This window comes from Solea solea, chromosome 2 (genome assembly GCF_958295425.1).
Source record: "Solea solea chromosome 2, fSolSol10.1, whole genome shotgun sequence".
Classification (NCBI taxonomy): domain Eukaryota; kingdom Metazoa; phylum Chordata; class Actinopteri; order Pleuronectiformes; family Soleidae; genus Solea; species Solea solea.
The window spans coordinates 3066730-3080482 of NC_081135.1; the positions used below are offsets into that span (position 1 = coordinate 3066730).

Below are 13753 nucleotides of genomic sequence, written 5' to 3' on the forward strand. Positions count from 1 at the left end.
TTACCCTTTCTCATATTGTGTTTTATTCTCTCCCCCATCAACACTGAATTCTATTTATTAATTTTTTTGTTGAAAATACACACAATTGTTTACTAAGAAATGACTTACATTGGTCCCAGTGGCTCAGGATGAAAGGGCAACTCATTTTAAAACATTTAAACTCTCAAAGTTTTGACAAAAACACCATTTGTTGTGGCTGAGGCGTTAAGAAATCATGTTTGAGTCTTGCTCAGTAATCTTTAAAGTCAGGCAGACAAAGTGTTGAGTGAAACGCACTCAAAGAGAATCTCATATTGCAAGAGGTATCTCGGTGGCGTGATGGGTTGGTTTGCAGCTGTACTTGCGGCCGTGTCCAGTTTAGGGTGTCCAGTCGTTCTCGCCTGGTGTCTGAGCCCAGGAATAATTCACACATGGCCTGTGGGAGCAGCTGAGTCCTTCAAGTACTCAACTCATGCCAGCGCTTCAGGGATAGGTCAATGTTATAAGCACCAGATAAAAAGGGTAAAGTTTAATGTATTTCAAGAGGTCAGAATTGGTATTTTCACGAGAAACATGTACATGAACTGTATTTAGTGGCTGGCGAGAGCGGATCCCAGTGTTTCTACTAAGCGGTAAATGTCACTGAAGGTGTTGTAGAGAGGCACCGGAGCGATCCGCAGCACGCTGGGCTCCCTCATGTCACACTGAGGGACAGAAAGTGACAGGAAACTGGTTCACTTTTCCATATTCTGCTCTAAATGGAACATACGAGTCCTTATAACAAGATACTCACAGCTACTCCCCTCTTCTTCAGCTGCTCGTACACTTTCCTGATGGGGATGGAGAAGGAGAGCGAGAGTTGGCAGCCTCTCTGCTGAGGGTCAGAGGGCGTGATGATGTGGACGTGAGTTTTGAGCGGCCGGGTGGGGTCCTTGCTGTAGTAATGCTGGATCAGATACTCCAGGTAACCGGTCAGCAGGAGGGACTTCCTGCGTAGCGCCTGCATGCCGGTCATCTCAAATATCTGGCAGCATTGAAAGTTGTGTTTAACGTTCATATTTATTGTCGCATGTTAGTTCATCTCTAAAGATGGTTTAGTGCAGTACCTCTAAACTGGCCTGCAGGCAACAGACCAGCAGGACGGGCTGATTGCAGAGTCTGAAGCCCTTCACTCCAGGCTGCAGCTCCAGAACTGAAAAAACAACAATTTCATTCAGTTATTGTTTCAAATGCAGTATTCACTGCCAACCACAAGATGGCACTTTAAAATCCCTTGATTTTACAGTGCCACCCAAAAAAACCATTTTTTTTAACGAATTTCCAGAGATAAATATGTTATTTCATCATCAGACAGTGGATTTAAGATAGAAGTCTCATTCCCACAACAACAGAAGAAAAACTCTTTACTGTGTTTCTGTCACATTTTATGAGTAAAAAGACCGGAAAAACTAAAATAGATGAGAAAAAAATTGTCAAATTCGGTCAACAAACAAACGGCAGCATCATAATGATTTTAAATGTATTCTTCAAATGACCAAGAGGGGAAAAAATGGGTGAAAAGCCAAACACACACACACACACACACACACACCGTTATTCATTTTGAACCGAGTTTTCAGGTCATGTCCCCACCATCCCAAGAGCCTGGTAGAGAAAAGAGAATGAAATCAAACTTATATACATGATATATACACTTTAACATGTGTATGTTTGGCACATATTTTCACACATTTAAAGATAAAAAACACACAAAAAAAGGTTTTTTTCTGCGGTCATAGAGAATATTTAACCTCTATAGTATGACTTTGAGGATCTGTAAAGCAAGCATATGTAAAAGGCTTATTTAGAGGCTACAAAAACCAAACACTTGTTATTTTAAAGCGATTACACACTTCACATTTAATCGTCAAGTACCTTATTTTAAGTGTATGTTAACAGGACGTGAGGACTCACGCTGGTTTAATGGTGTTGTCGTGTTTCTCGTGGACGAACGCTCCGGCTATTCCACCAGCACCGGAATTTAAATACTAGAAAGATAAAAGACAGATTTACGAGTTTATGCATTGCTGGCCGAGAGAATCAAAGGTCACAGACGCTCTACAGAGGTTTGTCCTTTAAATTCCCTGCGAGGAAATGATCTTAAACTGCTGAACTTTGTCTATCCAACTCATATGTGACTATTATACCATTATCCATTAAACAACTTAAGTTAGACTGCTGGATTTTGGGATCTACAGCTGACCTTGTAGGAGCACCAGCAGGCAAAGTCGACTCCCCAGTCGTGCAGCTTTAATTCAACGTTCCCCACGGCATGAGCACAGTCGAATCCTACATAACAGCCCTGAACAGATGAAAAGGAGAAGTTTGTAGTTAGTTATTACTAGTAAAGGCTTGACTGCAAATCTGACAAATCACACTGAGTTTTACCTTTCTCTGACCAGCCTCAGTGATGGCTGCCAGGTCGAACAGCTGACCGGTGTAATACTGAACTCCACTGAACATCACCACGGCGATGGCGTCGCCCTCCTTCTCGATCAGCTCCAGGATGTCCTCTGTTCTCAGAGTCTCTTCTCCCTGAGCAGGAAGCAGAGTCTTTGCTTTCAACCCAAACAGATCAGTGTTGTGATCGTGAAACAAACTTTGAGAGAAACAGGGACAACATTGTAGCCACCATGCTGCCAGCAGGTGGCGCTATGCCCTTGAAGTTTTGAGCAGATTGGTACGACAAAGTTATAGGCCACTTCCTGTTTTGAGGTCAAAGCGGCGGCTAAATTCAAAATGGCTGACTTCCTGTCGTGTGAAGTCCTTGTTGATGTACGTGTTCAGGGTCAGTCTCTTACGTCACGTGTGAAGTTTCGAGCAGATCGGTCATTGTATGGCAAGGTCGCAGGCCACTTCCTGTTTCATGGCGAATGGTCGGAATTAGGTCACGCCCCTTTTGAATCAGCCAGACCTTTTGATAACCTTTCATCTTTGATGGGCTAAGTACCAATTGACGCGTTGGTACGATTAACGTGCTCAGGAGTCCAATTGTTTACAAAAATGTCCGAAGAATCGCCGAGACGGACGCCAAATTCAAAATGACCAACTTCCTGTTGAGTTGAGGTCATGGTCCCAATAGACTTTTTTGTTCGTCTTGGGCCTTGACATGTTTCCACCAACATGTCACGGCCCAAGTAGGACATTTCTGTCCTACTGTGTGCACTACTGAGTCATTTTGTAGTACTTTTACATATTGACCAAAATTCTACGCCAGTTCTGCCAATTTTAGCTCGTTCTCAGTCATGTTTAGTGCCTCAAAAAATCAAATTCAGCAGTTTATTGTGCTGTGAATCACAGAGAAGTCTAAAAATGACAGTTAGAGCAATTTTGTTTTGATGAAATACATGATAGAAGTTGAGTGTAAATGTAATAAGTGAGGTCCAGGCGTACCGGTCTGGGTGACAGCAGCAGCATGCTCTGTTGAGGGTCAAACCCTCGCAGTGTGATCTGAGATTCTACAGCATACTGGAAACAGGAGAAGAAAAAAAGATCACACCAATTCTCGAAATGGTGTCTTTGCAAAACAGGTGTGGATTTACTCACATGGTCTGAGGGAAAGGCTTTGTCCTCTAAGAGGATTTTGTGCCGCTTGGCCGTGGGTTTGTAGAAGGACAGCTGCGGAATATTAAAAACAGGATATATGTTTAGCCTTTAAATGAAGTTTAAAGTATTTGATGTATGTAGAGAATTTAAAATGAAGTGCAGCCTCTCACCATTAACAGGTGTAAATTCACCGTCAGGCCGTTCATCAGAGCCACCTCGTCAGTTTTAGCTCCTGTAAAAAACATCATAAATAAACACAAGTCTTTCTGTTTCTTCACTGAAACCAACCTGGAAGTAGCAATGCATTGAATAGCCACTAGGGGGCAACTCTGCCGTCTATGTCAATAGAGCTTGATGTCAAAAGTATGTGAATTTTGGTGATATTTAGAGGAAAAATAGACAATTAAGTGCAGTAAATATGATTAACAGTTGCAGGTGATGCTTCTGAACGTCCGCTTGTGAAACTTCGTCATCAAATCACAATTCTGGGGTCTTCAGAATGGACAAAGTTGCTCAAAATATAGCAGTCATGTAACTGCAGGTTTATGTAAAGAGCTTTGTGTGTACTTTGGACTCGACAAAACAGGCAGGGATACAACAAAATGCAGTGGCTTTTTTTTTTTTTTTACAAGCAACGTCAGAGAAAAAGATTGAGTTTGAGATTGTGTGTATTTAACAACATGACTTTTCTTAAATGAGATATATATCGATTTAAAAAAGGTGTCAAAATTGAACAGAGAATTATCGGCTTTCATTTCCTCGACAGAGAGCCAGGATGAGCCAGGATGAGCCAGGACATCTTCACACATTATTAAAGAAGTAAAAAAGTCTGTCCTACCAACAACATTGGCCATGCGCTCTTCAAGGTTGTCTTCAGCCCACGCCCAGGGTCGACTGCCCGTAATGTGACCATGAACGCCCCTGGAACAAGACTTTATTTGAATGGAAATGCAGGAAAAAGCACTCAGTTTTGGGAGTTAATAAGGGGATAAATTTGACTTACATTTTAGCCCACTTGTCCAACTCTTCTTCCAGGTATTTCCTGGTCGTTTTGGGCTGAAGCCCCAGTGAGTTTCCCACCAGGTAGATGCTCTCCTCGCTGCCATCGACCAGTGACAGATCAGCTGCAGAGACGAGATAAAAGACTTAAATAAGAACACGCGATCACAAGGGCTGATTTGGAACGTGATGTCACACTTACTGCAAGGCAAATCTGCAATTTTGGGGATGAGGAACTCGTCTCTCAGGTGCCTCAGGTCGTCGTGTTCGTCGAGGTACGAAGCCACCTGTGCTGAGGTTGGACTGCAGCCCAGCGAGGCTGAAACTTTCTCCAAGGTTTCTCTCACATTTGAGCTGATTAACTGATCCATCGCTGCAGCAGAGAAGACAAACACATCATACGACAGTGTCAGTGTCACTGTCCCTCTCTTTAGTGACATTACTGACCGTAGTCTGAGACTGACAAAATGATAATCCAACTTTGGTCTCGAAATTTAAATTATAATCCCGAAATGTCGATTAAAATCTAGATTAAATCTAGTTTAATCTTGAGAGTTTGACTCACTCCTCAACACGATAGTTCCATTTTAGTCTTGAAATTTTGAGTTTAATCTCGACAGTACGACTTCAACCTCATCATGATATTCCAACTTTAGTCTTGAAATTTCAAGTTTAATCTCAACATGTCAAGTTTAAAGTAGGCATGGACCAAATACTCCGACATAGTTTTCATGCACAAGTTTTTATGCCATTAAAATATACGTCTGCATCTTTTTCACTCATTATTTTAACATTCAAAAATCTCACTTAATGACCAAAGATGACGCTAAACATCAGCTGTGGTTTGCTAATAACAAATAAAGCAGTTATTTATGATGTTAATCAAAAACCTAGTAGTGCAACTGGTCCATTTGTTGTATCTCCTGTGGCTTCTACTTTTCCTCTCCTCATAAACAACAACACGACTGTTCATATAAATATACAACACCAATAACTGCCCTGCTTTATTGCTGCGCAGTAATAGTAATAAAAAAAAACATTATAAAAGGCATTTGTTTTTTGCTAAAGTGAAGCCTGGTGTGCAGTGAAAGCTGCGACTTACAGCTGCTTTGATTCAGGTTATGCTTCCTCTCTACGGACGGCGGTGAAAATGAGCGAATCCTCTGCTCTGGAAATGATCTTTAACCTCTGTGTGTGTGTGTGTGTGTGTGTGTGTGTGAGTTAATCATTCGTCCAGTCAGCCAAACTCGTGTCTGAGGTCCAAACCAGAGCTGAGCAAGTGACATTGTCACAGTCTAATTCCTGATATTGTCACTCCAACAGCATGAGAGTGAGTTCCCCATTTCTGTGGTTTCACTTTTTTGACTGACAATTACAAACCACCAGCAGTAAAATGACAAATAATAAAGCACAATAGATATTTTTGAGTAGATCAGTGGAATAATAGTTCAGCTCCACATGTCCCCTGTGTCCAATCTGGCTTTTAAATAAGCTTCATCTCACTGAATAAATGTGTAATAACTATCGTAGTTTCATTCTAAAACAACAAATATTTATTTATTCATATCTTTAGTTATTAGCTGTTCCATTTAATTCAAATTTTGTGATCATACTGTTGGTTCAGAAGAAGCAGCTCAAGTGTAGAATCAAATCTGATTCACAGAAATTAGAACTATTATTCCTGCAAGGTTATTTTCTGTCGCATGTCCACTAGATGGTGCTAAAGTATAGGCCAATGCAGCAGGTATACTGTATCATGTGAGCTGGAATAAAAAGGTATTTTGGCTGAGTGGATGAGAGTATCGCACTTAAATAAGTACAGTTTAAAAGATGATATTGTTTTTGTTTTTATATTTTATTACAAAGATCATTTTTCCCTCTTTATATTGAGTGTTTGAGTATTTAAGAAATGACACAAGATGACATCTGTGACTTTGTTGTGTTGTAATAATTGCATGTTGTTACTCACAGCTCGCTAAGCCATCTGCTCTCATTTCATCACATTAGCTCATGAGGCTACACTGAGCATAACTAAATGAGGAGAATTAATCCGTGCAGGTTTGTGAGGTGAAGTTTCTGTACCGGGGTAAAAACTGTCTCGTACTCACGGCACACTCACAGTGTGTCATCGACACCTCGTTGTTTGGATTATGTCTCCTAATCAAACTCGACAGAGGGAGAAAATCTGCACTCGAGGTCACATTATACTGTAATTTACTGTATTACCTGTATAATCTGAGCTGATTTTACACTTGGAGTGAGAATAAAGTCTCTGGAAAGTACAGTACTTTGTCAGATTTGCAAGCTTTGTATACGTTTATGTATTTATATATTGTAATGCTGTGACAAAGTATCATTTTATTTTGTATTTTCAATAATAATAAAATAATTATTGATTAAAAAGAATCAATAATGAAGGTATTTATTTGTAGGTCGAGCTATTTGTAGATTAATAAATTAATTTTTAAACACGTTTACTGATAAATAATTTGGGGGGTGGCCCGGTCCCTTTTACCCAAGGCCCAAAAATCCATAGCAACACCCCTGCTAACATCTCAAATATAGCAGATAGGTGTCAACACATTTTACCAGTAACATTAATTAAGGTTTAAGAGAGTCAGGGTCATGTTATTATTCAAGTGTAAGCGCAGGTCACTCTAAATACTCGACACAACAGTTTTTCTTGTAGCCAATAAAGTGAGATATTTTTCCTTTTCAAGGCAATTTGAAACTTTTTAAGGGGAACCGGGATAGTTCCTTGGGGAACTCCTCATTTGATTAAAAAATCTCACAATATTTTTTGTTGCATTTGCTCTCTGCATTGTATTTAAAATAATCAGACTTTGACTTTCCACATTTTGTTTGTAAAAGACAAATAAATCATGTGCGTTCAGCAGGAACGTTTGTCTGAAAAGCAGTCAGAACATATGACATATTATACAAATAACTGCAACTGTACGACTAAGAAGATATTTTACGATAAGTTTGGATAAAATGTTGAATTTGCACACTCACCTCTCAAATGCACTGGCCTTAGATGTCGATGTTAGTGGTTTTCCAGGTTTGAGCCAGTCTGTCTTGAGTGGAACAGATTCCTCTCTTATATGCACCACAATATTATCATTTCTATTCGCTATTACACAAATTATGCCTGAATTTTCATATTATAACAAGAATGTTCAGGTAACTATAGTGTATTAATCAAGTATTTTGATGCTGATTGGTTGGATGTATTATGGCCCAAAGGCCTTTCCATAGTGATTTACATAGCTGCTCCTGATCTATAAATGTTGCTTATATAATATAAAGAAAGACAGATCACCTCAGACATGAAATTAGGGAGTAATTACAAAGATGCAGCGCAGTCTAGGTCAAGCAGATTGACCTTTGACCCTCTCTGTTTAGGTCATTTTCAGTTCAGTGTTTTCATGTCAGTTTTATGTATTCTCTGGATGTGAGCCGATAAAGTGATTGAGATACCTTTTCTCTCAATCTTAAGGCAATTTGAGACATTTTAAGAGGAACCAGGATGGTACCTTGAGGAACTCCACATTTGGATAAGTCTCTGACTTTCATGCTGGATGCTTCACATGCTGTTTGATGACACCTTTTAAGTTACTTATTGCCATTGCGTACCTTAATTAGACAACAGACAGATAACAGAAGGAGGAGGTGGTAATTTAACAGTTTATGGTCAGCACATTTACCCATTAGCCACTGGGAACTCTGGTACCATGAAGACGTGTTCAAAATGTATTTTCAAGAGTGCAGAAACAAGATGGCTGCAAGATGTTTGGAGGGGTGGTGGTGGTGGGGCGCTGGACATGCTGTCTGCATGTTTTTCTCACAGTGAAAGAGTTTGTGTGACATCTGGAAAGAGTTCAGGAGGCGGGGCCCAAACTTCCCCCTCTTGTCGTTTGGCGGAGGTACAGACATCAAAGTGTGTGATAATAATAATGATGCTCTTTTTTTTGGGCCGTAAAGGTGAGCCACCAGCACAGCAGCCTCAATCCTGGGAGGTTTCGAGGAGTTTCTTGGGGGGGGGGGGGGACACGACAAATTGAAATCTCAGTGCAGAAGCTCCAGGAGATGAAATGGGGATTGTCATCCATCTGAAACACATCAAACCTTCTTTTCTGACTTAAATACCAGTCATTCAAAACTAAGTTAAGGTACCAGGAGTTCCCAGTGGCTAATGGGTTAACATGCAGACCATAAACTGTTAAATTACCGCCTCCTCCTACTGTTATCTGTCTAATGAAGGTACATTATGGCAAAGGGCAACTTAAAAAGTGTCAAGAGACTTTCTCACAGTACTGGAGATGAGTGGGGAATGAAAAGGCAAGCAGAGAACACCTGCTGCCGCTGCTCTCTGGTCATTTATTTTGTGGAAAGGTATGTCAGTTTGTCTCTGAAGCCTCCAGCACCTGATATTTACTCTGCACTCAGAAGCCCTGCCTTCTCTGTGTCAGCTCTGCAGGTTTCTCACTTCCCCCTACAGAGAAAATAACATCTCATTCATTCACTGTTTGTTTTTTTGTTGTTTTTTTCCCCAGAAAGATAACAGCACTGAAAAGATTACTGTAGGTCTGTACAGTTGGGTTTTTCCCAACACTTGGAAAAAGAAAACAAGCCATTTACTGTAATTATGTGGCGCAAATGTGTCCACTTTATTTACTTATACGTCCACAATTAAACCTCAAAATTACTTTGTATCGTAAAAGCATATTAAATGGCAGTATGAGGATAATAAAATAGAACATACGTGGCGTAAAATGAGAACAGCTGTGGATTTAAAAGCACAACAACATCTCATGTTTTTCTGAAAGTAAGCCTGACTGGACTCTCACTTCCTTCCCAGTTGACATGCTGTATATATCCAAGTGCACTGAGCACATGCAGCTGGAGCAGAGTCCATGTGTACATGTATATATATGCAGTGTAGTTACAAATATGTGCTGCACACATGCACTTCATATTTATGTCTCTATATGGAAATGATCTTTGCAGAAATAATGCATTTAAATCTTTCTGGCTGAAGAAAATCGGGAGTAACTGGTGCGTGAATCCTGCTGTAATTGATTTAAATTGTATTTTCATTGTTGCTCATATTCACGCAACAAATCTGTGCCTCAGTGAGTCCAAACCGTCATAAACCGCGCTGCTGCTCTCAGCTCTCACTCACGCAGACTTTGGGATGGATCATTTGGTTTGATTTGATTCTGGGATCACAGAAGAAGAAGAAGACCCACCTACAGGACCTGAGTCATAAGTGGTTTGTTACCCACTCCCCCCACTAACGCCTGACATTGTCATTTTGCGCACAAGAAAAGCCGCAGTTTACACTGAGCTGAGCGCGGATTTTACGCGTCTTTTGCGTAAAAGGGAGCACGACGATAAGGAGGAGTGCAGTTTAAGCCATTTTCACACTTGCTCTCAATGGGACTACACGACTGAGACGAGCCTTTGCATCACTTCACCGCGGAGCCGCAGCCATGCACTGTTGCGCACATGGTGCGGCGCGCCTCTTGTTCCCTGGACTTTTACGCATCGCGCTGCTGTGGGTCGTGGAATTCAACGTGTTCGCGCAACATGGTAGGTGCAGGAAAAACTCTCCCCATAGCGCAATTTAAGGCTCCTTTCAGCGCAAATGACAAACCTAAATCACTCTGCTGCGTTCGCTGTTTCCAAAATGGTCCCCAGCTGCTTTGATTTTTTTTTACCTCCAGGATAAAAGTAATCGTCATTCTACATCTTTCATCTTCACAATCAGGCGCGTTCGAGTAGAAGCAGATGTCTGGTCTAATGCAACCCAGAGCATCACATGCGCAACGCTTCTCATGTGCTCTCATTCTTTACATATAAACGCAGAAATAAGAACAACGTTGCCTCTTTAAGGAGCCGAGCTGCGTGAGTTGGCCTTTGCTGCTACATTCCCATCACTCAGCAAGTCCAGAGTTTAGAGATGGACCCTCACAAGAAGACACAAGAGGCAAAACACAGAGAATGTTCTGCAGACACTCAAATATGTGTCTAATTTAAACCTAGAGACATTTTATATGTTCTCTCTTCTCCAGAGATTAGTTATTATCTATGGCTTCATCAAACAAGCAGGAGCTCTAATCCCCTCTGCTCTCAATGACAAGAGATTAAGAAGTGCTGTAAGAACAAAAGAGGCAGTAATAAAATAAAAGGAGTAATTAGAATCAGAGAGCAGTCTTCATAAAACACAGCTAATTCAAAACAAGAATGGAAAAGAGTTTGTAACACACTCATCCCTCACACTGTTTTCTTTCTCGCTGTTTCGTCTTTCTTCAAACTCTTCTCTTCCTGTCTCTGCTGCTGCTGATGCTGCTGCTGCCATCAGACATGTTCTCATAAAGTTTAAAAATGGGATTGTTAAAACTTTAAAAGGTTTGAGCACCGAGGTTTTACATGAGTTCCAAACCGCAGCTGAGAGTCTGATGTCATTCCTCTGGTTCTAAATCTCAACATGATCAATATAAGGATTTCAAATCGTTTTTACTGAAGATGACATGGGATCTGATGTCCTGCTGTTACGTGACTAAAGAAAAATGTACTTGTTGTCCTTGTAAATCCAACATGCCACCCTGTCTTCCATCTCACACACGCCTCTTCCGTCTCCTGGGCAAACAACAACACATCAAAGCACACAATCGTAAACTTTAAGGCAGGACATCGTAAAAAAAAAAAAAAATGCTGTGGGTCATCACTGAAAGGACACATTTTAGTCCAGTTGACCCCGAAAAAAGCAAACAACAAGTGTGAGCTGCTAAAAGTGAGAGCAGAACGATCTTCAGAGCATCTTAGATTGGAAAACCCCACTCGGTTTGAAGTTATTTATCAGTAAATTAAAGGGAGAGCTTGTTTGTGTGTGTAAGGAAATGAGGAGTTCAGGAAAAACCCTGTTCCTGAATGCAGACACTCATGTATGTTTCTGACTGACCGAGCCTCTGGGGAACAGAGCCGTAACCTCAGTTATGTTAACACCACGCTCTCCTCATTTAATCTTCTTCTCCTGAGAAACCGGAGAATTCCCCGCAGAGTCTCCCCACTGCACATCTGGGCCACCGAGGGCCTCCCTCCTAGTGGGATCTCCCTCTCCGCCCAGGAGCTGCTTCATTAGCTCACCACCACCCCACCCCACCTGCCGCTCCCCTGTGGCTCTGTAAACTCATTAAGCCGCCAATTGGAACGGTTTATCCGGCAGCCAAAGTCCTCCTCCTCCTCCTCCCGAAAAGAAAAACGTGGTTGTTTGGACAACCTGTGACCTCAGGTCTTGTCCGTGGAGGTGCCAGACGGCGTGTGCACATGCAGACAGGCGGAGATATAAACAAGAGCAGTTGCTTTTCACGAGGCTGTCAACATGAGGCCTTGTTTAGACTCGAGATCACCGGCACTAACTCTGTCCATTCAAGGCTTTGACGGACAAAAGAGAGAAATCCTAAATACCCACTGAAGACTGTTTGTCTTCCCTGACTTTACTCAGCCACTGCGACAGAACGTAAACACAGGAAGCAGAAACACTGGAGGTGAAACAACATTTTGTTCCGGTGTGTGAAGAACAGGCCTCTGCTGACAACTTTGACTCATTCAGCTTCACAGATGTGGAGCTTTTTTTTTTGAGAGTGTTCCAGCGTGGAAACCTGCATGTTCTGTCGTTTTAGCCTCCAGCTGCAGGCGGCCTTCTGAGGCTTCTCATGAGCCTCCTTCCAAGCACTCGGAGAGAAGTGGGAGGCTCAGAGGAATGTCATGTTATTCTTAGCAATTTAGATAACCACTGGGGATGAAATGATCTTTTCCTGAAACTCACCTCCTGACACCTTAAAAAACCCCAAACACATTCACACCATACACACTTTCTTGAAACCATTTTTTCGATCTTTCGGCAACTGGCCACTCATGTTTTGTTTCTTGTTCCATCTCGATAAAACCCCAAAACCTAAAATCTAACCTTCGCTTATCTGTCTTTGTTCCTGGTTTGGCAAGTTATGGTCAATTTAAATGACACAAAGAGTCAATTAAACCTGCTTTTTCCTGAGGGTTCACCCAGAGACTATACTCTTCATTTGCGATGGAGTGGCTATATTAGACCTAAAAAGTGCTATTCGTTCCACAAAATGAGTATTACCATGCTGATCAAGGACACCAGACTGTTTTTCTGCTGTTTCCCATGATCGAATCGGCTGTTTTTGTTTAGTCTCTGTGAACTCTGTCAAAGATAAAGACGTGATCTGGTCCCGGCCTGGGATTGTTGACTTTTTATTTTCTTTATCTTGTGTTAAAGTGAGAGAAATTTTTTTTTTGCTTTTAATTATTTGTGAGTAAACATGGGAGGATTCAGGCGGTTGTTTTCCCCCCCTGAGTACACGACGTTTGGTTTTCACCGCTCCTCTGCACCGTTCAGTTTGCAGTCCACACCGTGTGACCCCTTGTCCCTTGTCATTTTTTGCTTCCTCACAGCACCAGAGTGTTACCCAGGCGGCCATCGGATTCTGCGCAATCCCTACCGTAGCATTGACTTTGACTCCACGGAGATCCAGAACACTGCCATCCAGGACCTGATCTGTGACCACTCGATGTCGCCGGGCTGGTACAGATTCAGGATCAACAATAAACCGGCAGAGATGCCGACCACTTGTGTCGAGGTAAAAAACAAACACACCCTCTGCTCATGCTTCAGGAAAGCTGAAGGTAGTGATTATTTCATTCATTCATTCATTCATTCATTCCTTCCCTGCAGATGAACCGCTGTGGCACACAGGCGCCGGTGTGGCTCTCCCTCAGAGACACCTCGCTGCCGCGGCCCGGCGAGATACGCCAGCTCTCTGCCTGCGCCACGTGGCAGTTCTTCCACGGCAGCACCAAAGACTGCTGCCTCTTCCGCATCCCCGTCACGGTGCGGAACTGCGGCGAGTTCATGCTCTACTACCTGCAGCCCACGCAGGGATGCATGGGATACTGCGCCAAAGGTGAACACACGTTTAGGGGATTAGGGAAGTCAATCATTCACATTTTACTCCAGAAGATGATGGTGAGATCATGGCGTTATCTTGTGTTTCAGTTTCTCCCACTTTGGGACAAAGACTCTGCCAACCAGGCGAGGTGGAAGTCAATGGCCAATGCAGAGGTAAGAGTTTCTTTCATATACCTCATCTCATCTCGTTTT

General features: G+C 42.1%; 2 protein-coding genes across 4 annotated transcripts in view; one reads left to right on the plus strand and one right to left on the minus strand.

Moving 5' to 3' along the window:
- Nucleotides 1-13753, minus strand: part of kynu (kynureninase) — a 21197-nt gene continuing 7444 nt past the window's right edge. The window contains exons 1-14 of one of the 3 annotated variants that reach the window (XM_058620759.1): nucleotides 7579-7637; nucleotides 4766-4936; nucleotides 4568-4688; nucleotides 4403-4485; nucleotides 3735-3796; nucleotides 3565-3636; nucleotides 3412-3486; nucleotides 2407-2553; nucleotides 2222-2320; nucleotides 1933-2006; nucleotides 1571-1623; nucleotides 1086-1171; nucleotides 773-1003; nucleotides 1-683 (exon numbers count right to left, since the gene is read on the minus strand). In XM_058620759.1, coding sequence (XP_058476742.1) covers nucleotides 570-683; nucleotides 773-1003; nucleotides 1086-1171; nucleotides 1571-1623; nucleotides 1933-2006; nucleotides 2222-2320; nucleotides 2407-2553; nucleotides 3412-3486; nucleotides 3565-3636; nucleotides 3735-3796; nucleotides 4403-4485; nucleotides 4568-4688; nucleotides 4766-4934 — 1386 coding nt within the window. In that variant the 5' untranslated portion in view covers nucleotides 4935-4936; nucleotides 7579-7637 and the 3' untranslated portion in view covers nucleotides 1-569. Of the gene's footprint in view, nucleotides 684-772; nucleotides 1004-1085; nucleotides 1172-1570; nucleotides 1624-1932; nucleotides 2007-2221; nucleotides 2321-2406; nucleotides 2554-3411; nucleotides 3487-3564; nucleotides 3637-3734; nucleotides 3797-4402; nucleotides 4486-4567; nucleotides 4689-4765; nucleotides 4937-5665; nucleotides 6071-7578; nucleotides 7638-13753 lie in introns of those variants that run through there. The other 2 variants (XM_058620742.1, XM_058620751.1) reach the window with 2 other exon arrangements.
- Nucleotides 9805-13753, plus strand: part of si:ch211-246m6.5 (von Willebrand factor D and EGF domain-containing protein) — a 23012-nt gene continuing 19063 nt past the window's right edge. The window contains exons 1-4 of the mRNA XM_058620729.1: nucleotides 9805-10158; nucleotides 13048-13232; nucleotides 13328-13556; nucleotides 13649-13714. Of these exons, the coding sequence (XP_058476712.1) occupies nucleotides 10059-10158; nucleotides 13048-13232; nucleotides 13328-13556; nucleotides 13649-13714 (580 nt within the window). The 5' untranslated portion in view covers nucleotides 9805-10058. The remainder of the gene's footprint in view (nucleotides 10159-13047; nucleotides 13233-13327; nucleotides 13557-13648; nucleotides 13715-13753) is intronic.